The 22,331-nt window shown below is 32.4% G+C and overlaps 4 protein-coding genes across 6 annotated transcripts; 3 read left to right on the plus strand and 1 right to left on the minus strand.

Moving 5' to 3' along the window:
- The first annotated feature begins 440 nt into the window (after positions 1-440).
- LOC123206874 (probable protein arginine N-methyltransferase 1.2) lies at positions 441-4,625 on the plus strand. Its single transcript, XM_044624144.1, has 9 exons — positions 441-767; positions 913-923; positions 1,575-1,730; positions 1,957-2,020; positions 2,108-2,250; positions 3,286-3,373; positions 3,567-3,682; positions 3,816-3,966; positions 4,257-4,625. Exons 1-9 carry the CDS (start codon positions 527-529, stop codon positions 4,460-4,462), a joined length of 1,176 nt encoding a protein of 391 aa, XP_044480079.1. The 5' UTR covers positions 441-526; the 3' UTR covers positions 4,463-4,625.
- Positions 4,626-6,224: 1,599 nt separating this feature from the next.
- LOC123206875 lies at positions 6,225-9,768 on the minus strand. The gene is made up of 7 exons (XM_044624145.1): positions 9,416-9,768; positions 9,232-9,342; positions 8,940-9,008; positions 8,518-8,649; positions 6,909-6,986; positions 6,693-6,818; positions 6,225-6,595 (listed from the first exon to the last, which is right to left on the minus strand). The coding sequence occupies exons 1-7, from the start codon at positions 9,620-9,622 to the stop codon at positions 6,416-6,418; spliced, it is 903 nt and encodes a 300-aa protein (XP_044480080.1). The 5' UTR covers positions 9,623-9,768; the 3' UTR covers positions 6,225-6,415.
- Positions 9,769-10,915: 1,147 nt separating this feature from the next.
- On the plus strand, positions 10,916-14,321 carry LOC123206859. Of its 2 annotated transcripts, none has more exons than XM_044624121.1 (5): positions 10,916-11,866; positions 12,088-12,140; positions 13,010-13,179; positions 13,254-13,405; positions 13,518-14,321. In XM_044624121.1, the coding sequence occupies exons 1-5, from the start codon at positions 11,083-11,085 to the stop codon at positions 13,976-13,978; spliced, it is 1,620 nt and encodes a 539-aa protein (XP_044480056.1). In that variant the 5' UTR covers positions 10,916-11,082; the 3' UTR covers positions 13,979-14,321. The 2 variants fall into 2 exon arrangements, with proteins under 2 accessions (XP_044480056.1, XP_044480057.1); XM_044624122.1 differs by having other exon boundaries at positions 10,919-11,866; positions 13,013-13,179.
- A 3,965-nt stretch (positions 14,322-18,286) lies between these two features.
- On the plus strand, positions 18,287-21,782 carry LOC123206856 (protein NDL1-like). Of its 2 annotated transcripts, XM_044624117.1 has the most exons (11): positions 18,287-18,448; positions 19,492-19,591; positions 19,741-19,838; positions 19,983-20,071; positions 20,226-20,286; positions 20,370-20,456; positions 20,543-20,620; positions 20,733-20,789; positions 20,880-20,935; positions 21,050-21,185; positions 21,311-21,782. In XM_044624117.1, the coding sequence occupies exons 1-11, from the start codon at positions 18,389-18,391 to the stop codon at positions 21,545-21,547; spliced, it is 1,059 nt and encodes a 352-aa protein (XP_044480052.1). In that variant the 5' UTR covers positions 18,287-18,388; the 3' UTR covers positions 21,548-21,782. The 2 variants fall into 2 exon arrangements, with proteins under 2 accessions (XP_044480052.1, XP_044480053.1); XM_044624118.1 differs by lacking the exon at positions 18,287-18,448 and having other exon boundaries at positions 19,531-19,646.
- Positions 21,783-22,331: the final 549 nt, after the last annotated feature.

Below are 22,331 nucleotides of genomic sequence, written 5' to 3' on the forward strand. Positions count from 1 at the left end.
CAATTTCATTAAACCTTTAGTGGGAAATAGTCATTTAGCTTATGTAGCATCAAATGGCTTAATTTGTTAATTTTAAGGATGTATTTGGTTTGATTATTCTTTTATTATTAAAAATAAAAGGTTATTATAGAGATTAATTATTCAAAAAATTATTTTTTATAAATTATTTTTATATTTTATAAAATTTATAAATTTAATAAATATAAATAATTATTATATTTTATTGAAGATAAAAAATACTAACATATTTTTTATATTATATTAATTGTAAATCTTATAATGGAGGTATAATTATAATAAAATTAAAATTATTTTAATAAATATTTAATTCTATTCAAAAATTAAAACGACGCCGTGACCTGACCAATCTGGGATGCATCGGAGCGCATCATGATTCTGAACTTCCTCCCAACCCAATATTTAAAGCCAAACATTCACACGTCAGAACAAGCTCATCTTCTAAAACCAAACGCCACCCAATGAAACCCTAATAAAAAGTCTCCTTTCTTCTCTAAAACCCTAACTAATGGGTCGTCGCAAGAATAAGAGCAACGACAACCAGAACTCAATGAAGCAGCAGAACAACAGTGTTTGCTTCGAAGACCAAGATGTCGAGACCACTGGGAGCTCCAATCTCAAAGAGTCCGTTACTGCGGTCGATATAACTATCGAAGATGAGAGCATGTGCGACGCTGACGTGTCATTTGTCGACGGTGAAGATGATAAAACCAGCGCCGATTACTACTTCGATTCTTACTCTCACTTTGGTATATTTCTCATTTATTGTTTTTAAGTAAATAGAAATGTTGGAAATTTTTTGTCATAAAATTTTCTTTTGTTTGATTTATGCTTTTTGGGGAACGGTCTCTTGAATGAGCTGCTTTTTGCTTTCTTCATTTGTTGTGTTTGCAGGTATTCATGAAGTAAGTGCGCCGAACTTGGATTCTAAGCTCTGCCATAAACGGTTTTGAAAACGTTATTTGTTTAATATGTTTGCTTCAATTCACTTTTGAATCTTTTCGTTGTACTTATTACGGTATTATAACTTAGATTATATTTGTTATATAATTATTTTTCATATTTTGTTAGATTCTTATTATATTTCATTTGAGCAATGTGCTTATGTAAATCAGCCTTAATTCAAATGTAAAAAAGCGGTTGTGAGCTTTGCCCTAGAAATCATACATGAATTAGCTTTACTGGCTTTGTTTAGCTCACAGAAACCACTTCTGTGTTAGTTCGTTTAAGTATTATTTTCTTGCTGCATATTTCTTGGTGTTTTGGACAATTATTTACATTTTTAATATATTCATAGTTCATGCTAGACCATTTGACATGTTACTAAACTGATATGCGTAGTTCCATTTTCATGTGTCAGAGTATTGTTATACTGATGTGCCCAGGTTTACTTTGCTTTAGTCTTTCTATGTTTAGTAATTGTTTACAAGATGGCAATATATAAAGTCCTCTACAAATCTTTGCTTGTTTGACTTCCTCATGGAAGTGAACTTGATTTCTTCTTCTTTTTTTTTAAATGTTAACTAGATATTTCTCTTACCATTCTTGAATTGCAGGAAATGCTAAAGGATGTTGTGAGAACTAAAACATATCAAAATGTTATTTATCAGAATAATTTTCTATTCAAGGACAAAGTAGTTCTTGATGTTGGAGCTGGGACTGGAATTTTGTCCTTGTTTTGTGCAAAAGCAGGGGCTGCCCATGTTTATGCAGTAAGCATTCTTCATTCTTCCTATTAATATCTTTATGTACCAATTTATTATTTTTGTACCCTGATCACTAGTTCCTTTCCTTTCATTTTGATAATATTTTCTATTAAGATTCCTCTCCTCCACCCCCGCCCCCCCAATATATAGCTTACAGTATTAAGTATTTTCCCTAGGTTGTCTTGAGTTATTTTATGCCTGCTAATTATAGTTTTTACTTTACAATTTCCAGGTTGAGTGCTCCCAAATGGCCAACATGGCAAAACAGATCGTTGAAGCAAATGGATTTTCTGATGGTGTTTGTGTTTTCCCTTCATATGTTCCATTTTTGGTTTTCCAAATTTACCCTTTTGGTTACTCAACTGTAATTTGATCTTTTACAGTTATAACGGTTTTGAAAGGAAAGATTGAGGAAATTGAGCTTCCAGTTGCTAAAGTAGATATAATTATTTCAGAGTGGATGGGATATTTTCTGGTGTTTGAGAATATGCTAAATACAGTCTTATATGCCCGTGATAAATGGCTTGTAAGTTGCACTTGCCTTTCACACTACTTATATTTACATAAATTTTTAGGTGGACCTTCTCTGTGCATGGATAATGAAAATATTTGCTTTTCACGTTGCTTATATTTACATAAATTTTTATGTGGACCTTCTTGGTGCATGGATAATGAAAATATTCTTTCTGTCATTTCCTCTTTTATCCAAAATTCATGATGATTTGTAGCCATATCATGCTTCAATTATTTCTATGTTTGCATGTCCTGTTCAGAATTTGTTTATTAATGTTCTGCATATCAATAAAATTTTAATAGAAATGATTGCACTGTTAAACTGCTTTTCAGGTAGGGCATTAATGGTTAGTGGCCTAAGCTTTAAACCCTAATTCTGTGTTTTTTAACTTTTATTGAGCCAACCTATGTGTGGATGTTTCATTGTATGCCTCTGTTCCATGTTGCTATTATGGGGATGCAAGCCACTTAATCAAAATCTGTTGGTAGTCTAAAATTCACTTATCTTTAACTCTGCTAGCTATCTAGATATTTAGATCTTTGGTGGTAAACATCAGTTTATCAATTGAGAACTTTATTCAGATTTATCAAAATCAATGGCATCACTGGACCTGTGAAGTAAGGACTGTTTGTTTCATCTGGAAAAGAATGTGTTTGATACATGAAGGAAGTTGGAGTATGACTTGCATCAAGATATTATATTTCCTAGATGGATTGGATCTATACATGTGTGGGGTTATAATGAGCTTGGGATGTAGCCTTAGTTTGCTATTTTATATCTATGGAACTTCTACAGGGCTAAGAGTTTTTTGTAATTGCATTCTTGCATCCCCTTCAACATATTATAGTTTGTTGTTTGTGGACTGGAATGCTGAGGCTCAGGATCTGGCAACAATCTATATCATTATTCTAACTTGCTGTTAAGTTATTTTTTGTGCTGTAATTTGGACTTCGTCATATTTTTAAGGAATTTATTTATGTAATTAATAGCTACGTTTTAGTCCAACCAAGCAATGCCAATTTCATCTTATACTTTTGTTGATTGCAGGTTGATGATGGAGTTGTACTACCAGATAAAGCTTCTCTCTATTTGACAGCCATTGAGGATGCAGAGTACAAAGATGATAAGATTGAATGTGAGCCTATTCACCTCTTTCATTGATACAAGTGATATAAAGATCATATGTGACTCTGTAACTTGTATCAATTGCGTGATTGAGGTTTCAACTTTTCTTGAAGTGTGTTTATCATTATGAGTTTTTTGGCTGCAAGCTAAATGATTTCTTCTTACATAAATATTTTCCCTTTGTTGTTTTCTTGCTAGACCAGTTTGGAATAATGTTTACGGCTTTGACATGAGCTGCATCAAGAAGCAAGCCATGATGGAGCCTCTTGTTGACACAGTTGACCAGAATCAAATTGTTACCAACTGCCAGCTACTTAAGGTAATGATAAATATTTGACTACTTATTTATATCTATTTCACAACTGACCTGTATTCTTTCTCTGTTTTTTGAGCCAACCTTCATAGCTGTTAATTTGCGTATGGCTGATGCAAATGAATTCTTTTTCCTGCAGACAATGGATATCTCTAAGATGGCTCCTGGTGATGCTTCCTTTACAGCTCCTTTTAAGCTTGTGGCACAACGGAATGATTACGTCCATGCACTTGTAGCATATTTTGATGTGTCATTTACCAAATGTCATAAACTGATGGGCTTCTCTACAGGTTTATCTCTTTGTTCTCTCTAACTTTATGTTAACTCATTTAGTGTCTAGATAGAGATGAATGAGTCAAATTATAAGTCCAAGACTTGGAATTCTTACTTTTTGCCCATGCATTTACGAGTGAATTTGACAGTTAGGTTTGATATTTGCCATCTTGACTTGTGGATCACTTTCATGGCAAAAAGCAATTGAATTTCTGTTGACGATGGTTGTTTTCAGTAACCTAGTCAATCTGGGTTGATGTGGCAGGATTTTGATAATGTTCATAACAAACTGAAAACCATAATGCAGGGCCTAAATCACGAGCAACACATTGGAAGCAAACAGTTCTTTATCTGGAAGATATATTGACAATATGCGAAGGCGAGGAGATAACTGGGAGCATGACTGTGGCACAAAACAAGAAGAATCATCGAGATGTTGATATATTGCTAAAATACTCGTTGAATGGCAGGCGTTGTGCAGTCTCCAGGACCCAACATTACAAGATGCGCTGATTGGTTAGTACTTTTTAAAGCAAAACCATCAAACTTTTCTGTAATTCTTAGTTACTCTTCTTGAGAGCTGTGCGAGCTGATTAAAATGTAATGCTTCAAATTTTGACATCTAAACTGACTTCACTTGCTTTTCTAATGTACCCTGTTGTGCTTGTTTCACGAATCATATGCATTTACCGTTACATGATTAAAAATCAGTTCTTAAGATCAGGGCTTGCCATCATCAAAGCCTCCATTTGGTTTTTTATCTCTTGCAGCTATGATGTCTTCCACAAGAAGTCCCCTTTCCTCCATGTTACCTTTGCAGACCACCCCAAATTGGTAGTACATAGCATCACTCTTAGGGCGTTTGGTTTAGAGAATATTTTGTTACTAAAATTAGAAAATTCCCTTAAAGATAAATTATCTTGAGGATTATTAAGTATAAATTATTAATATTTTGATAAATTGGATAGGTATAATAATTATTGTGTTTAGTTAGAGATAATAAAAGAATACAAATATATTATTTTGTTTAAATATCTTTAGTATAATTATTTTAAAATATTTTTTTATGTTATTTGTTATATTAATTAAAAATAAGATTATTTTTTACCCAAAAAATTAATAAATAATTATATAGTTATAATAAAATAAAAGTACTCTTAGTAATTTTTTAATATTTAAGATGAAAGTGATAGTCGATTATTTTTTATGTTATTTGTTACATTATCATTAATAATAGAATATTATCGGAACCTTTTATTATTTATAAATTAAATAAAGTAATGTAAATAATAAAAAATGAATTATCAGAGCAATCTTTAATGTCCCGAACGCACCCTTAAAGTTCACTAATTTTATTTCCCTCATTAGTTGAAATTTGCTCATGAATGTTAGTTTTAACTGATTGAGTACAATAAAACTATAAATTCATATTTAATGTGTTATCAAGTGATTGAGTGATTTTTAATTATAATAAAATTATATATACACATTATTTGTGAATAATTTAAGTTCTAAAAACTCTTATCCGTAAAGTTTTAAAAATTCAAGTACTTTTTTGTTATTTAACTTCTATTAAAATTTTTTGTTAATGTTAAAGATAAAAACCTCATTTAATCATTAAAAAATATAAAAATTTATAAATTTCTCTCTTAATTTAGAAAATTAATAATTTTCTTATAATTAAGTTTTGAAAAGTTGTATTTTCTCCTAAAGGGTTTCAAATTTCTTTAACGATTTTTCAACGAATGACAGTCTCTCTCCCCCTCTCATCAATGTGTCTCCCTTTAGTGTTTTCTCTCCTTTTAACACTCTATCTTGATAGACGATGATGAAAAATTCATTGAATTCGGATAGATTATATTTGTCTTTATCTAGACAATGATTAATTATCCAGACCAAGACGATTTTCAAAAGAATTGTCTTTATCTTTGTTTAGACAACGATTAATCATTCAAATGAAGACAATTCGTATAGGTAAAAATTTCATCGTCTAAACAAAGATTTTGTTTAATTTAACAAATCCTTTATCGTCGTTCATTGAGAGAGAAAGTTCTCAACAGAGAGAGAGAGAGAGAGAGAGACTGTTGTTTGCCTAAAAATCGCTGGAGAAATTTAAACCTTAAAGGGGAAAATATAAGTTTTTGAAACTTAATCTTAAGGAGAAATTGTTAGTTTTTAAAACTAAAGGAGAAAAATGATAATAACTTTCATATTTTTTAATATTACTAATTAAGAACTTTACAGATAAAAGTTAAAAAATAGACTAAACCCCACATGAAATAAGTCTTTTGGCCAATTAATATTTAAGAAAAGAAGGCAAACATGGTAGAATTGAGGAAAACAACTTACAGTATTATCATGAAATTAACAAAGTTGTCAACAGTCAAAACTTTTCTCTAAACTAAAGAAAAACCATAATAATACACCCAAAATGAAATTACCCAGAAAAGCCAATTCTTGGCTTTCCTATAATTCAGCCTTGCCACCTTTTGATTTCTCCGCTTTGGTTCTTCTCCACCACTGTCGAATCTGGTTCGAGTACTTGTTGGCATGCCTCTTTAGTACCTCCCTAGTGTTTTTTATTCCATTGCTGATCCTTTCTTTCCAGCCGATGTTTTTACTTCCTTTCTCTCTCAAAACTTTGCCCTGTTTCAGTTGAATTTGAAATAGTTAGTGAAACAATGAAAATTTTTATTGAGAAAAAACTAAATTTATCTGTGATGATAAGAAGTTTTGTTGGTACCAAATTTGAGGGGAAGCCATCATCATCTTCATCTTCATCATCATCGGCATCTTCATTGCCAAAATTATTCATGTTCATCAAATCTTCTCTTGAGTACATTTTCATTCCAGGTGCTCCTGGCATGCCCTGAAGCATGTTTAAAACACAAAAAATAGACCAGAATTCAGTATAAATTGTACTGACAAATATATTGAAAACTATCAGTAGGATGTGTACCTCCATGGACTTCATAATCCTTTCCATTTCAGCCTCTTTAGCAGGTTTCGGCACAAAAGGTTCTCCTGGTATCCTATCCTGAGACACACAAACTAGTGACTTGAATTATTTACTTCTCTTATCAAATGTATAAAGCAAAGCATCTCATCAGAATCATCTATAGTCAAGCACAGTAAGAAATTTCATTGGTCTTGTTGCGAATTTATGGACTCGCCTCAGTACTTTTGATGCTGGTTATTTTAAGGCAAGAGACACGGGACAACTATTAAATAAAAAAAGAAAAGGGTAGACACATATATTTAAAGAAAAATCAGATTAACTATCATCCCAAAGGGAAAAAATTACAAGAATAGATATTCATAGCAATCAAAGACACAATATACTAATATTTTGCTCACAGCAGTTTAAAGTGAAAAAACAAACAAAAAATACAACATTCAGAATCAATGATGCTGCATTAGAAAAGATTACTTCGGGATGAATGATAAACTATTTACAAAAAACAGCTTGACACTGTAAAGTCTAATGGTTTAAGGTTTTTGAAAATAAAGTAGTTAACAAAGTTGTGAAGCAAACTTACCCAAAAAAAAAGTTCTGACGCGACAAACATTGTCTCAATAAGATTCCCAACAGCTAAGGTATGTATTCGCCTTTCTCATATTAATAGCTAAACTTTCCCCTATTTCCTAGATTGGTTAACCAGGAGAAACAACACAAAGTAAAAAGAATAGAAAGCAGATAATTTAGAAATCAGCTAACAAGCCAAATGCAGGGCTTTGAATAAAAATCTTAAGTAGCAGGATGTTAGGCACCCATATACTAACGACAACAGGAAGAAAGGTCAGGCTGAGTGTAGAACTTGGCCTGTTGATGAAGTGGCAAACATCCAAAAGAAGGGCACACCTGTAATGTTTAGGAAAGTAGGTGACAAAGGCAGCAGTGTTATAAAAGAAAGAGAAGGAAAGAAAAAAGGGAATGCAGGGGAGAGGATATTTTCCCAGAAATTTTGAGGGCAGCTTCAGCCAAGTTAGGGAGACTACCTAGCCTCTTGAAAGCAAAAAACTTCAGGGAGAGATTTGGCCTGTTGAATGGGTGAAAGTGCGAAGTGTTTGTTTGTTTTCTTATGTGCATACAGAGGAGTGAATTGTTATTCTTGTAAAAACAACTTATATTGCAACATCAGTTTTTGCTTCATCTTGTTAATCACTTGTTTTGCTTGAGTTAACAACTGGTTGCTTTGCTGGGCTGTGTGAATTGTTGTGTGTGTGATTTGGGACAAAAAACTTTGTGTTTGGTTGGATTTTGCTAGTACCTATCACAGGGGAGTGCCACCAGCAAAGAATGGTTTTAGTTCATTCTGATGGTGCAAAAATTTAGTTATATTCACAACAAGAAACTAAAACACCCGGGTGAACATTGATAGAATATGTAAATATTGTTGCAAAAGCTAAAATGTGCTATGTCAACTCTTGTGAAGAAAAAGAATAAGAAGAAAATAGATAGCCTTCTCACTTCGTCCCATATGTTAGAATAATGAGTGGGAACATATGAAATGAAAAAAGTACACATAAAGACCTAATCACAATTGATAGATAAAGAAAGCATTTACCTTGGGAACTGGCGGTGGCTTTCTGCTGCATGCTTTAGTAAGGTCTTTACATAGAAAATTCACTAATGATTCAATGTCAGGCTTGGATGTGTAGACATATTCAGCAACGTCAGTATCAGAATACCCCATGACCTACAAAATCCCCAAGTATTGATCCGATTATACATACTAGCATTAAGGATTGTCCAAAGTTGAAAAAGCTTAAAACAAAGCAATTTTGTAGTGACAACTCTTGCATTGGGACAATCTTACATGGAAATTTTAAGTAGCCATTCAATCCAAAAGCTGGATTTATAAATGATGTTAAACACATATGGTTCAACTTTTGGGCACAAGATACACTCAAATATAAACTTTATGGATCAAGCAACTAGACTAATTAGTAGCAAAAGAATATTGTACAATTGAGCAACTGAATTCACCTCCTGACAAGCCTTCTCGATTGTTTTGCATTCTGAGTTGCATTGCCCCTCAGCATCCTGATCAACCAGCTGAAAATAGATAAAACTTTTAAGTGAGCAGGTCATGTGTTGAACAAGGAAAATGATGTTGGTTTATTACTACTGTAGTTTCAAAAAATAATATAAAATAGAAACACCCATCCATTGAAATCAGACTCTCCCTTATTCTGATCCATGAACATGCCATCAAAAATCCAATAAATCCAACAAGCAATCTAAAATGTAAAAGAAACCAAAATACAAAGTCTCTTACCTCCAACTTACTTCCCTTTTCGACAATATCAATCCGCAAAATCCAATCAGCTTCCTCCTTCTTCAAATTACAAACATTCTCCGTAATCTCAATTATTTGAAACTCCGAAACCTAAAACCCCAGATCAAAATTCATTAACCCGTTATCACAATAAAGTTAAGAGACAAAAAGAAGATAAAATTACCTTCTTGGGAGAGATCTGGGCCTGCTTCTTTTGTACTTGCTGGTACAACTGGTATGCCAGTTTTTCACATACTTGGCATTTGATGAAGGGTATGTCTTCTTTTCTGGCCACTGCAACCGGTTTCTTTGCGCAATAAGAGACGGGTATCAATGATGACAACAGAAATATCGTTGCTATAAGAAGCAATACAGCCTGAGTCTTTGCCATCACTCTCACTGTGATCTCTGGAATTTGAAGGACACAAGCGTTTATATACCAAACATTAATAGGAAGAGCTAAAAGGAGACTAATTTCATTACGTGTTTCCCAGGTTCTGATTGGTTGGTGTAGATGCTCCTCAGTTCCGTCCACCTTTTCCAACCAATAGGGAGCAAGACAACACGTATTGGAACTGTGCAAGGCAAATAAAAAAAATTAAAAAACAAAACAAAATATGAGATAATTTGGTTTGGCTCAATAATACGATTGGGACGATTTTTAAACTGAAATTAAATTATAAATCGTTTTTTTTTGTTGTATATAATTATATTTAATAAATTTTTTTATATATATTTTAGATTTATTTTATTGATTTATATTAAATAATATATAAATAAAAATAAGTGATTTTAATTGGTTTAAATTATAATTCAAATTAAAATTGTATTTTTTGAAGTTTGATTTGACTTAAAATTTAAAATAATTTAATTAAAAATTTTTTAAATTATTTTATAAATTTGGTAAAAAAACTGGCTCAAATATGCTGATTTCTTAAGTTTTCACTTGTTAATTTTGAAAATCCTATTTATTTATCTATAGATAATTAAAATTAACTGATTCGGTTAGTTATAACAATTTTCTCCTTAAACCTTAAAAACTAATAATTTTTTCCCAACCCAATTTTTCAAAAACAACATTTCTTTTATAAGGTTTCCAAATTTTCAAATTGGATTTTTCGACGACGACCGACGATTTCTAGGCGACATCTATTCCTCTTTGACGTATCCTCCTTTCAACTTTGCAGCGTCTCCTCCTCCTTGATATCATTGTCGATGAAGACAACTCGTCTTTGTCTCTAAACAAGTCGTGTTCATCAATGATGACTCCGAGGAGGAGGAAACGTCGCACGATCAGAAAGAGGAGACATTAAAGAGGAATAGATATCACTTGGAGATCGTTGGTTATCATTAAAAAATTTAATCTAAAAGTTTAAAAGCCTTAGGATTAAAAATGTTATTTTTAAAAATTTGGGTTGAAAAAAATTTTGTTTTTAGGATTTCAAAGAGAAAAATCAAATAAAATAATAATTTTACTTTTAAATTATTAAATTTAATTATTTATAAATAAGTTAATGGGATTTTTAAAGATAACATAAAGCAACTTTAGAAATCCGCTTAGTTTGGGTGGAAAATTATCCTTTGGCCCAAAAACCTATCAAATTGTACTGAAATCATGCCTAGAGTCTCGCGAAGCGTGATGTAATGGTTCTTGAGTCTAGACAGTCCTACGTGTAATGCTTACGCAGCAAAACTGTTACGCTGACTGTACCAAACCCCAAAACCCTAAAATACGTTGTTGACTCTCGATTCAATTCTTCAAAATTTAGGGTTTAGTTTTAGTCTGGCGTCTTTTCTCTTTACAGATTCCTCCACTAAATCATCCAAAACCAGCGATTTTCAGCAAACGACATGTCTTCGACTGTTATAGAACCTACAAACCAACAAAAGCACGATCTTTTGATCGGCGAAAACTATAATCTCACGCTAGCCCGATCAATGCAAGACCTTGTAGCTGAGACTCAAAAGGGAACCTCAAATTTTAGTCCTTTCATCAACGTATTCTATCGATTAATGCAAGCAAAGATTGACCCACCTCTGGAGTCCATCTGGGTCTACACTATTTTGACCGTTCGTAGCCGTAATTTCACAAATGACGAACCTTTGAATCGATTATCTGTCACAAAAGAGATGTTTGAATTGATATCAGTTTGCTCCAGTGCTTGTAGTTCTTTGAAAGGTATCGCATTGCTAGCTCCGGTTGTTTTTGAGTTGCACAAAGTGGTTGTTGAGTCGAAAAGAAGAGACCTGTCTTCAAAGAGAGAGAAGAAACTGATTAGAGAGATCAGGTCATTGGTTAATGTGATTCTTGAGTTTATAAGTGTGTGCTGTAGCCAGAATTTGGTAGAGCAAAGTGATAATTTAATTGTGCCATTTAAAATTTTGGCAAGTTTGTGGATGAGCGAAAATCAGAGTTTAGAGTCTATTTTACCGCTTGTGAGTGCTGAGATTTCGAGGGAGGTTAGTGAAGGAGTGTGTGACGTGAATCACTTGGCTGGGGTGGTTATTTTTGAGATGTTTTTGTTAAAATTGTGCTTGAGTTTTGGGATGGGGATTGCGGGAGCACAGTCGGAGGAAGATTTGAAGAGTTGGGTTGTGGGTTCCATAACTGGGTTTCAAAATGCTTACTTCTTTGGTCAGTGTTAATTTTCTTCTTCTTCTTTTTAAAACCTTTAATTTTGGAGTATTTGCTATTTGGATGATGATTTTTTATTTTCATAGTTTATAATTTTATATGTTAGTGTTGTTGAACAAGCCGTTCAACTAAGTTTCTGAGAAAAATTAACGTCTTGTATCTTTTTAGTGTGAAATTGGATCTATTATGATCTGTGTTCTGATTGATCTTGTGCTGTACAGAGACCCTTGTGAGAATGCTGTTGGAGCCGACTTTGCCTGTGACTTCTCTATTGGTTAGTTTGTCCAATTTCTTAAAATTATTGTTATTAATGTCTCATTTTTAGTCTGCTAGTATGTCCCTGAACTTTGTAATTCTCGTTTCTCTAGCAAGGGATGTGTGTATCTTTGCTACTTGCATGTAATTTTACAAAGGAACAGCCTAGATTGCATTCCAAGATATATAATTTTTTAAGTGTGCCTGTGTGATTTTGGAGAAGTTAAATTTTAATAAATGGCTTTCAATCAGTAACAACATTGGTGCTGGTGATGGAAGTGATGTTAGAAGCCGTGATGTTGGACAATGAAAGAATCTGATGATTGATGTATGGATTCAACATGAAAATAGATGAATTTCTCCAAAAATTTGGAATGAAAATTTGTGTTCATATTATTGTCTGTGCTCATTTGTTTTTCAAAGGATGGATTATGAAACATTATGCTTTTGGACATAATACTGTATTGTGGCTCGGCAGTTTTCTTGTATGAATTGTTAATATACTATATGATCTGTCAATAAATGGTTAGAAGTTAGTTTCTGGAGATTGTACTCTGCCCTGAAATATCTATATGTTGGGGCCTAATCGCCAAATTGTTTGTTTGTTCTTTCATAGGCTTTTTGAGTATCTAAACTGATAAAGTAATTACTTGTTTGTGATGTATTTACTTAAACCATTGAGCTAACAGAGTGTTTATGAATCCAATATTTCATAGGCTTTTTGAGTATCTGAACTGATAAAGTGATTACTTGTTTGTGATGTATTTACTTAAACCATTGAGCTAACACAGTGTTTATGAATCCAATATTTACCTCATGTGAAGCATTTGTATGGAAATAGTTATTTGGCATCTTAAAAATAACAATACCCTTTGGAATATTGCTCAGCAGAGTTCTGAAGATGAAGTATTGCTAAGGAAAGTTCTGTATGATGCTATTATATTAGTGGAGTATTGTTTCCTCAATCCTGAGAGAGCAGTGCATCTTCCAACTGAACAAATGAAAAGACTTGCCATGGCAAGATTGATTGTTACCCAGGAAGCCATAGAGTCTTTAAGGTACGTATATATGAATGTTTTTTCAGTTCATGATTTTGGCAAAGCCCAAGTTTTAACTCGTAAGGATGCTGCAGGGAAAATGGAGATCAGAAAAGAGCTATATCTTATGCAAGTGCCTTCTCTAGTTCCAAATTACCTGCTCAAATTATCAAATGGATCACATCACAGATTGGCATGGATGAAAAGCCTAGTAGATCATTCGGATCTTCACCTAAAACTCTATTAGGTAAGTTTGCTCTGCCATCCTGCATCCATAGCAGTTCTTCTGCTTCTGTACCTTGTAGGCTGTGACTAACATTTTCTCCAGTATTAAACTCTACTTTGGTTTTATTCTCCAGAGTGGCTGCTGGGTCTTGATAATCAAGGGATAAGAGTATTTGATGATAGAACCTTAAAGACTCGTGCCAAACTAGTTGTTGATAATTCCAAACACGACTATAAGCCTCAGCCATCAAAGATGGAAAGGAAACATGCAGACTCTGATATTCTCTTTTACATTGATAATAAGGGTGAAGTGGAAGACGGTGATGAAGAACAGAAAAAGCTGAACAAATCCATGAGTGCAGCATTTGTAGCTGCTGCTCACTCAATGAAGATGACCAAAAATGGAGTGACAAAACGGAAAGAGAAGGGAATCACTGGCAAGATGAAAAAGATTAAATATCTCAAATTTGACCTCTCGGAGAACTTTGGTTCAACTATAGAGAGGAACTCATCTGTCAGCAATGAAAGCTTGAATAGTGGTAGTGAAGTGGATGAACCAAGTTCTGATGAAGATATGGAAACAGATGAACAATAAATTCATATTGATTAATCATGACGATTGCATTTTCCTTGGCAGCCTGAGATTTTTGTGACTTTCTCATGCTGCTATCTGATGGATTTTCCAAGCAATTTTTGATGAATATGTAAAAGTTGTCTTTTGAGAGAGAAATGGAAACCCCGAAAGGCCACTAGAGATGTCAATGGGAAGCTGATAAAATGCTTCAAGTGCAACTTCACATAGACCATACTGTGATATTTTTGTGTAATTTAGAGATAGTACTCAGCTTAAGTTAACTTTCCAAAGCTTCAAATGGCACATAATGCAACCCTGAGGCACTGTTATATTTCATTGTTTGATGAGTCTTATGTTAGACTTATTTGTTTGTTGTACGTGTATTTGATACCTTGATTATTGGAAAAGGAGAATGCCTTGGCATGGGCACCACAATTTGAAAAAAAAAAAAAAAGTTTTTCTTTTATGGATTGGGAGCCCATGTGATTTCTCCGGATAAGTAAATCCCAAAATGCAGTAATCAGACTCATAGCCAGTGCATCGGATAAATCAGATGTATTTTGTTGTGATATATTGTTAATTAGTCTCAAGTGATTCGTATTTTGACTTTTCACGTGTGAAAGTTTATACTATTTAAGTATAAACTTTTAAAGTATGATTCATAAACAATTCCAATGACCTAAAATCAATGTGACATTGTAAATAATAATTAAGATTTCTTAACTTTGAAACATAATTTACCAACAGTTGAGTGTTTATTATAAGGGGGAAAGCAACAGGTTGGTTTAATAAAACCTACTATCAACCACCGAATGTTCCGATCAACAACTCTATTCTTTCGTTGAAACTTTGTCCTTGAGCAAAGAGTAAAACAACCAACTGGACACTCGGCGAAAAACCCTTTGTACAAAAGATAAGGACCATTTTAATATTTATGTATAAAAAAAAGTATGAAGCTCTTCTCATGGACCTTGGGTGATTTCACAAGACTCCCTTTCATTTACATTTTTTTTTTTAATAGGTCAAACGACTATTTTTTACTCAAATTTTAATCTAATTTTAAAAGTATATTAATAGAATTTCAAAATTTTAAACATTTATCTAGATGTTAATTATTATTAAAATTTTCAGTTAGAATATTAAAAACATATCCGTGATAATTCAAAAATTCAAATATTTATCTATGAATTAACTGTTGTTAAAATTTTAAGTTAAAGATAATAATAAAATTATAATTTTACTACTAAATTCTAAAACCCTAAAAATTTATATTATTTTTTCCTTAGATTTTAAAAATTAACACTTCACCTTCATTCTAAAAGTTTGAAAAGTAACATTCTTTCTCTTCCCAAACTTAAGATTTATTTCCTTCCTCTCTTTACTCACCGATGACGACACCTTCAACCTTCTTATATCCTAACTCTCTCTAACAAGATTCTTTTAGAATTGACATGTCTTTGTTGACTTTAGAACAATCACGCTAGGAGATTAGAGGATTAAAGGTGTCGTTGCCAGTGGTTGGAGAAGGAAATAAAATAAACCCTAGGTCTTTTTGGGGCAGGGCAAGGGGGGGAGAATATTATTTTTAAAAGTTAAAAAATTTTAAGTAAGAGTGAAATTATTAGTTTTTAAAACTTATGAAGGATAATATAATGAATTATATATATTTTTTAATATTATTAATGAAATAACAATTTAACATTTATCTCTATCAAAAAATTTTAATAATAATTAACATATGAATAAATGTTTAGTTTTTACACTGTCATGAGTATATTTTTTAAAATTAAACTAAAACTTTAATTGGAAAATAATCAATTTTTATAATATATATTGCTTCAAAAGAAATTCGAAGACCATTTTTTTTCACATGCAAGGAAACTCTTTAATTAATAAAATTGCCGTGCAAAAAATTTATAAACACATTCATGCACTTGGGATCTGCAATATCAATTCCTGCCCAGCCATGTGAAACGGTTTCCTATCAATTTCCATACTGGGATTTAATATTTCCAGTATTTTTGTTTTTATCTCAGATTAATTGAGACATTAAATAAATAGATAAAAATTAACCATTTTTATTATAATGATTGAAGTAAAACTTGTAAATCATTAATTATTCAAATCATATGATTACTGTTTGATTAAAAATAAGGAAACATATAAGGAAGAAGGGGGGGGGGGGGGGGGGGGGGGGGGGAGGGCGTATACAAATCAAAGTTGGTAGCCAAAAGTGACAATTTAATTATTAATTATTGGGTATTTTATTTATTTATAAACTCTGCTAATTATTTAATTAAAAAATATGACGGGATGCTGATTACAATTAAGAATGGAAATTTGTTTAAAAATAATTGTCCAAATACAGATGAACGAAGAGGATGCACGAACACATGATTAAGACGGCTGCATGATTAATGAATTGAGTCAAATGAACGGCACGCAAACTACACCGAATGTGACTTCTACCCTCGTCCAATCAGCGTTGCACACGTCACTATCAATTCGCTATTTATTTTATTTCAATTTTCAAGTAATTCATCTTTTCAAAATAGGACAAATGACAATTTTTGCGCCGAAAGTTTAGTTTAAAAGCTCTTTTTCACTCTTGATTATTATAAATAATATTTTTTTTATTTTAATTTAACCCCTATTAAAAAATTAATAATTAAGAGTTAAATAGTATTTATTTTTATTAATTTTAAAAATAAAAATATAACAATTTTTATCGTACATAAATGTTTTAAATGATATAGTTTAACCAGTAAAAACTTTGTTATATTTTATTCAAATTTTTAAGGGTATAATTATCATTTTTAAAACTGTTATAAGATAAACTAATATTTCAAAAATTTTCATAAAACCTCCAAACTATTTGTAAATTTTAAATAACCCCTTAAAAATTTTCATAAAGGCTCCCAATATTTTAAAAAATTATAATTTATTCCTAATATATTATTATACAATAAAGATATCTTTATCTATAAGAATGATATAATAAATGAAAAAGGAAATAGGAGATTTTTTTATATCATTTGGATATTTGAAATATTATTTTAATTTTTGTTAATTTCTGGTTATATGATAATTTTAAAAAATAAAATTATAAAGATAAAGTAGTAATTTTACTCCTTAATATTGTTGTTTCATTTACCTAGTTGAATTTTAGGTGAAAAAATATTATTTATGTTTAATTTCGGATAGAAAATATTATTTCTGTTAATTAAGGGTTGGAAACGTGATTCACTCCTCATAAATTAATATTAAAAATTATGCATAATTTCTTTAGGCCAAAAAGACTTATTCCCACCCAAGGTATAATAAAATCTCAAACTCATACTCTTCAATTTTAAAAAACCTAAACACCTATTCATTACCTAAAATTTGTTAAAATTTTTTGTTAGAATTAAGAGTAAAACTGTTATTTTATCAATAATATTAAAAAAATTATAATTTTGTCTTATTTCCTTTTTTAGGTTTTGAAAACTAATACCTTTATATACCAAAACATTTTTTAATTTTGAAAAGTGATTATTCTCCAACCCCCTCTCCCCCCCAAAACACTTAGGTTTTTTTCTTCTTCTCTCTCTGGCTATCATTTTATCAACAACTTCCACTTCTCACCCTCATTGTTGGAATTATTTGGCCAATTGCCTTGGAAGCCTATGTAATGAAGAGACTCTTCATCAGATGGCCTCCTACATTAGTTATCCAAACGATTTCGACAACAAAGATGGGAAGAGGAAGTGTTAGTGACGAAATGGTGACTACAGAGTAGAGAAAAAAAAAACACTTAGATATGAAGATAAATAGTCATTTTTCAAAATTGAAAATATTTAAACAAATGTGAAGTTATTAATTTTTAAAATTTGAAAAACGAAATAAGACAAAATTATAATTTTTTAAATATTACTAATAAAATAACGATTTTACTTTTAATATAAAATTTTAATGAAATTTGAATAATAAATAAATTTTTAAATTTTTAAAAATTAAAATATATAAATTGACTAGTAAGTCCTTATTAGTTCAAAGTAAACAAAGTATAGAATAGTCATACGGGCCGAACCTGCCGTTGATGACTTCATTAATGCGGCCAGAAATGCTACCGTTGCAAGGATAAACGGCGTTAGGTGGAAGAATCAGAAGTCATAATAAGAATGTAAAAAAAGTAACGGCAACGAGACGACAAGTTGAAGTTAAAACCGGTTAGTTTAGGAAAAGTCATAAAAAGCGTCGGTGGAGGTTAATTTTGCTGTTAAGAGGAAAACTCCAAAGAGAGAGAAAATCTCTTGGTATATAATCCACTAAAGGCTTCATAGGCAGAGGGAGGGAGAGAGAAGAAAAACCCAAAAAAAGGCGAGTGAGAGAGATAAAGTTAGGCCATTGCGGGAGGCCTTTCACACACCAGACAAACAAAGAGCCGCGGCCATGGGAGAGTCGAATGAATTTGTTTCAGTTAACATGGAGAAGATCTGTCTTGGTGGCAAGGTAAGTTCTTTTTCTTTTTTTAAATTATTTTTCTTCTGAAACTGTTTCCTTTATTAACGATTTAAGATTGTGTGATTAAGCAGTCCTCTTCGTTTTGTTTCTGGAATATTAAAAGTCATACAACTTCTTCTTCTTTTCATTGATTCAGGTTTTTCTGGATTTAATTTTGGGGATTTGTATGTTTTCCAATTGTTATTATCAGATCCTTACATTCGTTCTTTTATTCAGATAGAAATGTTTATGTTAGTTGTAATCTATAAGTTACTTCGTATGCCATCTTCTGAATTTTGTGACATTGTTGTTTACTATGAATAGTTTGCGCTGCTGCATCTTGCTTTTAGGCCTTTTTCTTCATTTAGAGTCTTGTTTTGATAATTTGATGGTCTTTTGTTATCCTCTTGTTTCTATATTGAGCATATTCTTTCCTTGTTGTATCATGTTATTAGCGGCGGAAGGCTCTGGATCTTAAGTGAATCCATTTCTTTGGTTTATTCAACGTGTTTTGCAGTCCTTGGAAGGAAACTTTGCCATGCGTCTTATTTCTGTTTTATTATATTATCATTTCTTGCTGTTACTTATCTTTCGTTCGTTTCTTTATTGGTTATATCAGATAAAGTCAATGTTTTCTTTTAATGCCAGAGATTCCATGCTTTCCTTTTAAACTGACATCCTTTTTAAAGAAGACAATCATTGATACCAAGAACCACTTATTATTTGTTTCATAAAAATTTTTGCAAAGTTATGTTAATATGATGTATGGAATTAGTTTGGGTTTGCCCAAAAGGGGAAAGTGCACATTGGAAGCTCTTTTGGGGAATAATTTTATCTGGATAAACTTGTGGCTCTCCTTTCTTTAGAGGATGTATACAAGACAAATGATTGGTCTTTATTTCTAAAAGCTATTCTTGCTGAACAAATGGTCAAGTGATTAGAAATACAATGGTAGTTGATCTGTTTGAAACTTATCTTTACTTATGTTTATCTCATTTTTCTTCTTTATTTTTCTGTAGTCAGTTAGTTATTTGTTTTCTGTAATTTTTCAGGAATACAATGTTCAAACTGGCCGTGGTTCAGTGTCTGTTATAATCTATGGAGACCAAGACAAGCCAGCTTTAATCACTTATCCTGATTTAGCTCTAAATCGTAAGGGCAATGGAGTTAGACGCTGTGGCCTTGTTATACTCTAGATTTGATTGAAGTTAAATCAATACATAGAAGCTTTTCTCAACTACTGTATTTAGGTTTGCTGACTAATAGCGTTTTTTAATTTGTGCGTTTTTGTTCTTTATCAGATATGTCTTGTTTTCAAGGCTTGTTTTTTTGGCCTGAAGCGGCTTCCATGTTGCTACACAACTTCTGCATATACCATATTTGTCCTCCTGGGCATGAGGTCTGTAAATTATTTCACTTGAGTGCAATTTCCTGGAACTTTTTCATTCTTTACTAGATTATTTTGGACACCAGATTACTTCCCGTTGTTGAACTCTATTATTCACAGAGTTTCCTTTCTGGCTCTTTATAAGAGTTCTTGCAGTTAGGAGCAGCTCCAATCTGTCCAGATGATCCTGCACCTTCTGTTGATGACTTAGCTGATCAGATCCTTGAGGTTCTCAACTATTTTGGGTATAAAACAGATTATTCTTGTGCTGCTTGTGTTATTGGTTGTAGTGGTTACAAAATAGGGCACTGGACTCATTTAGGATCGAATACTTCTTGCTAAGATATTCCCATGTGAGATTTTGTCTTAGTTTCTGATGTATTGAATTTATTATTTCAGACTTGGCTCAGTAATGTGCATGGGTGTGACTGCTGGTGCTTACATTCTTACTTTATTTGCTGTAAGTTTCTTTGATTAATAATGCAAGAAATCTCCGCTGAATGGTTTCCCTGCTGTTATATTCATTGAAGCATTGCATTGCAGATGAAATATAGGGAACGTGTTCTTGGTTTGATACTTGTATCTCCTCTATGCAAGGCACCCTCTTGGTCAGAATGGCTTTATAATAAGGTTCATTGTTCAGACCGTTTTGGTTATTCTTCCTTACATATGTTTATTTATTTTCCATTGTTGAAAGGATCCCTTGTGTTCTGCAGGTGATGGCAAATTTACTATATTTCTATGGCATGTGTGGATTGGTTAATGAGTTCTTGCTTCAGCGGTACTTCAGCAAGGTATTATAGATCTCTTTTCCTAGCTTTTTATTTATATTTTCTTGGCTCGTATATTCTTGTCTATGAGGTTGAATGAGTGGTGAAAATTTTGTATTGTTGTAAATTATAACAGGAAGTCCGCGGTACAGCTGAAGTTCCAGAGTCAGATATAGTTCAAGCATGCAGAAGAGTCAGTGCCTGAGTCTTCTCTATATATATATTTATATGTTTTCCTTTAATGGTGACATTTTAATATCTTTAGACTTTTTTGTTTCTTCAGTTGTTGGATGAGAGGCAGAGCACAAATGTTTTGCAGTATCTTCAAGCCATCAATAGGTACACCCTGTTGACATCACATTCTTATTGATATCTCTTGTACTGTTGTAGTTCTCTATTCCATAATTTTAAGTTAGGTTTCTTAATATCAAATTCTGTTTAACAAACCTGCAGGAGACCAGACATCACTGATGGCCTGAAGAAGCTTAAATGTCGAACTCTCATTTTCATTGGGGATAGCTCCCCTTTTCATTCAGAGGCTCTCCACATGATTGCGAAATTGGATAAAAGATATAGTGCATTAGTTGAGGTATGTAGCTAATGAAATTAGAGGGTTCATATATAGCTAATGAAATATGTGTTTGAGAAATCTGTGATAGTTGCATGGAACAATTAAGAAAGTTGAAAATGAATGATAGTTGGTAATGTTTGAAGGTCCAGGCTTGTGGATCAATGGTGACAGAAGAGCAACCACATGCAATGTTGATACCAATGGAATACTTTTTGATGGGTTATGGGATGTATAGACCTTGCCAGTTTACTGACAGTCCAAAGAGTCCACTGAGTCCGTCTTGCATCTCCCCAGAGCTTCTCTCTCCGGAAAGTATGGGTTTGAAGTTAAAGCCAATCAAGACTCGAGTTTCGATGTCAAATGTAGACAAACCATTTTGATTGACATTGTGCTTTGAAAGCTTTTTGTAAATTTTGTTTTCTTTCTTTTGATTCTTTTGTTGATTAATTGAGTAGGTTAGGAGGAGGTGGGAGGACTTATAGGATAGTGGGAGGAAGAGTATAAATATGTTAGGCAGATGTCTTTATAATGTATTAATTCATTTGTAGTCACTGATAAAATAGTCATTGTGTTGTTTGTACATTATTTAAAAAGAAAAGAAAAGATAAGTCTCTTTTTCTCCTGTTTTGTTCTACCCATTTTCATCATCTTTCGCAATTTGATTTGGTGGTGTTGGGAACTTGTATTTACCGGTTGCCTCGCCTGTTACCCATCTCCACTCTTTCACATACAATGACGTTCCAGAGCATATTTGTAATTTTGACTTTAACAGGACTTAAATAGATGACAACGGCGACACTTGGGTGGTGGTGACGGGATGATGTTCATCTCCTCATATGCAGTATGTAGAAATGAAAGGATAAACTCGAGGGCTGCGAGGAGGAGCCTTAAACATAGAATAAATTAAGAGTAAGCAGGACTGGAAGCCTAATATAAAATGTGACAGACGAGTAAACAGGTGGTATTCAATGAACTCATGAAGAACTAGACTGTAGTGGCTCCACTAGAAATCTTATTGTTTCTCCATAAGAACAAAGCAGCAGCTGAACATGGAAATAAAGCTTGGGTTATAAACTTGTGATTAACATTCGAACAACTGAGCTTTACGCATGAGATAGAGAATCTAGTCTTTTTGACGGGGAATAAAGGTTGTTTAACCATGAA

The sequence above is a fragment of the Mangifera indica genome, unplaced genomic scaffold, assembly GCF_011075055.1.
Source record: "Mangifera indica cultivar Alphonso unplaced genomic scaffold, CATAS_Mindica_2.1 Un_0052, whole genome shotgun sequence".
In the NCBI taxonomy this organism is placed as follows: Eukaryota; Viridiplantae; Streptophyta; class Magnoliopsida; order Sapindales; family Anacardiaceae; genus Mangifera; species Mangifera indica.

Excerpts from the sequence above, each read along its gene's own strand:
- LOC123206875 (XM_044624145.1), bottom strand. The coding sequence starts at position 9,622 with ATGGCAAAGACTCAGGCTGTATTGCTTCTTATAGCAACGATATTTCTG. Across the intron at positions 6,819-6,908 it reads GGATTATGAAGTCCATGGAG|GGCATGCCAGGAGCACCTGG; the intron begins GTACACATCCTA and ends AACATGCTTCAG. Across the intron at positions 6,596-6,692 it reads ATGGCTTCCCCTCAAATTTG|GGCAAAGTTTTGAGAGAGAA; the intron begins GTACCAACAAAA and ends CAACTGAAACAG.
- LOC123206874 (XM_044624144.1), top strand. The coding sequence starts at position 527 with ATGGGTCGTCGCAAGAATAAGAGCAACGACAACCAGAACTCAATGAAG. Across the intron at positions 1,731-1,956 it reads GGGCTGCCCATGTTTATGCA|GTTGAGTGCTCCCAAATGGC; the intron begins GTAAGCATTCTT and ends TACAATTTCCAG. Across the intron at positions 3,374-3,566 it reads CAAAGATGATAAGATTGAAT|TTTGGAATAATGTTTACGGC; the intron begins GTGAGCCTATTC and ends TTGCTAGACCAG.
- LOC123206856 (XM_044624117.1), top strand. The coding sequence starts at position 18,389 with ATGGGAGAGTCGAATGAATTTGTTTCAGTTAACATGGAGAAGATCTGT. Across the intron at positions 19,592-19,740 it reads TCCTGATTTAGCTCTAAATC|ATATGTCTTGTTTTCAAGGC; the intron begins GTAAGGGCAATG and ends GTTCTTTATCAG. Across the intron at positions 19,839-19,982 it reads TTTGTCCTCCTGGGCATGAG|TTAGGAGCAGCTCCAATCTG; the intron begins GTCTGTAAATTA and ends GAGTTCTTGCAG.
- LOC123206859 (XM_044624121.1), top strand. The coding sequence starts at position 11,083 with ATGTCTTCGACTGTTATAGAACCTACAAACCAACAAAAGCACGATCTT. Across the intron at positions 11,867-12,087 it reads TCAAAATGCTTACTTCTTTG|AGACCCTTGTGAGAATGCTG; the intron begins GTCAGTGTTAAT and ends TGTGCTGTACAG. Across the intron at positions 12,141-13,009 it reads TGCCTGTGACTTCTCTATTG|CAGAGTTCTGAAGATGAAGT; the intron begins GTTAGTTTGTCC and ends AATATTGCTCAG.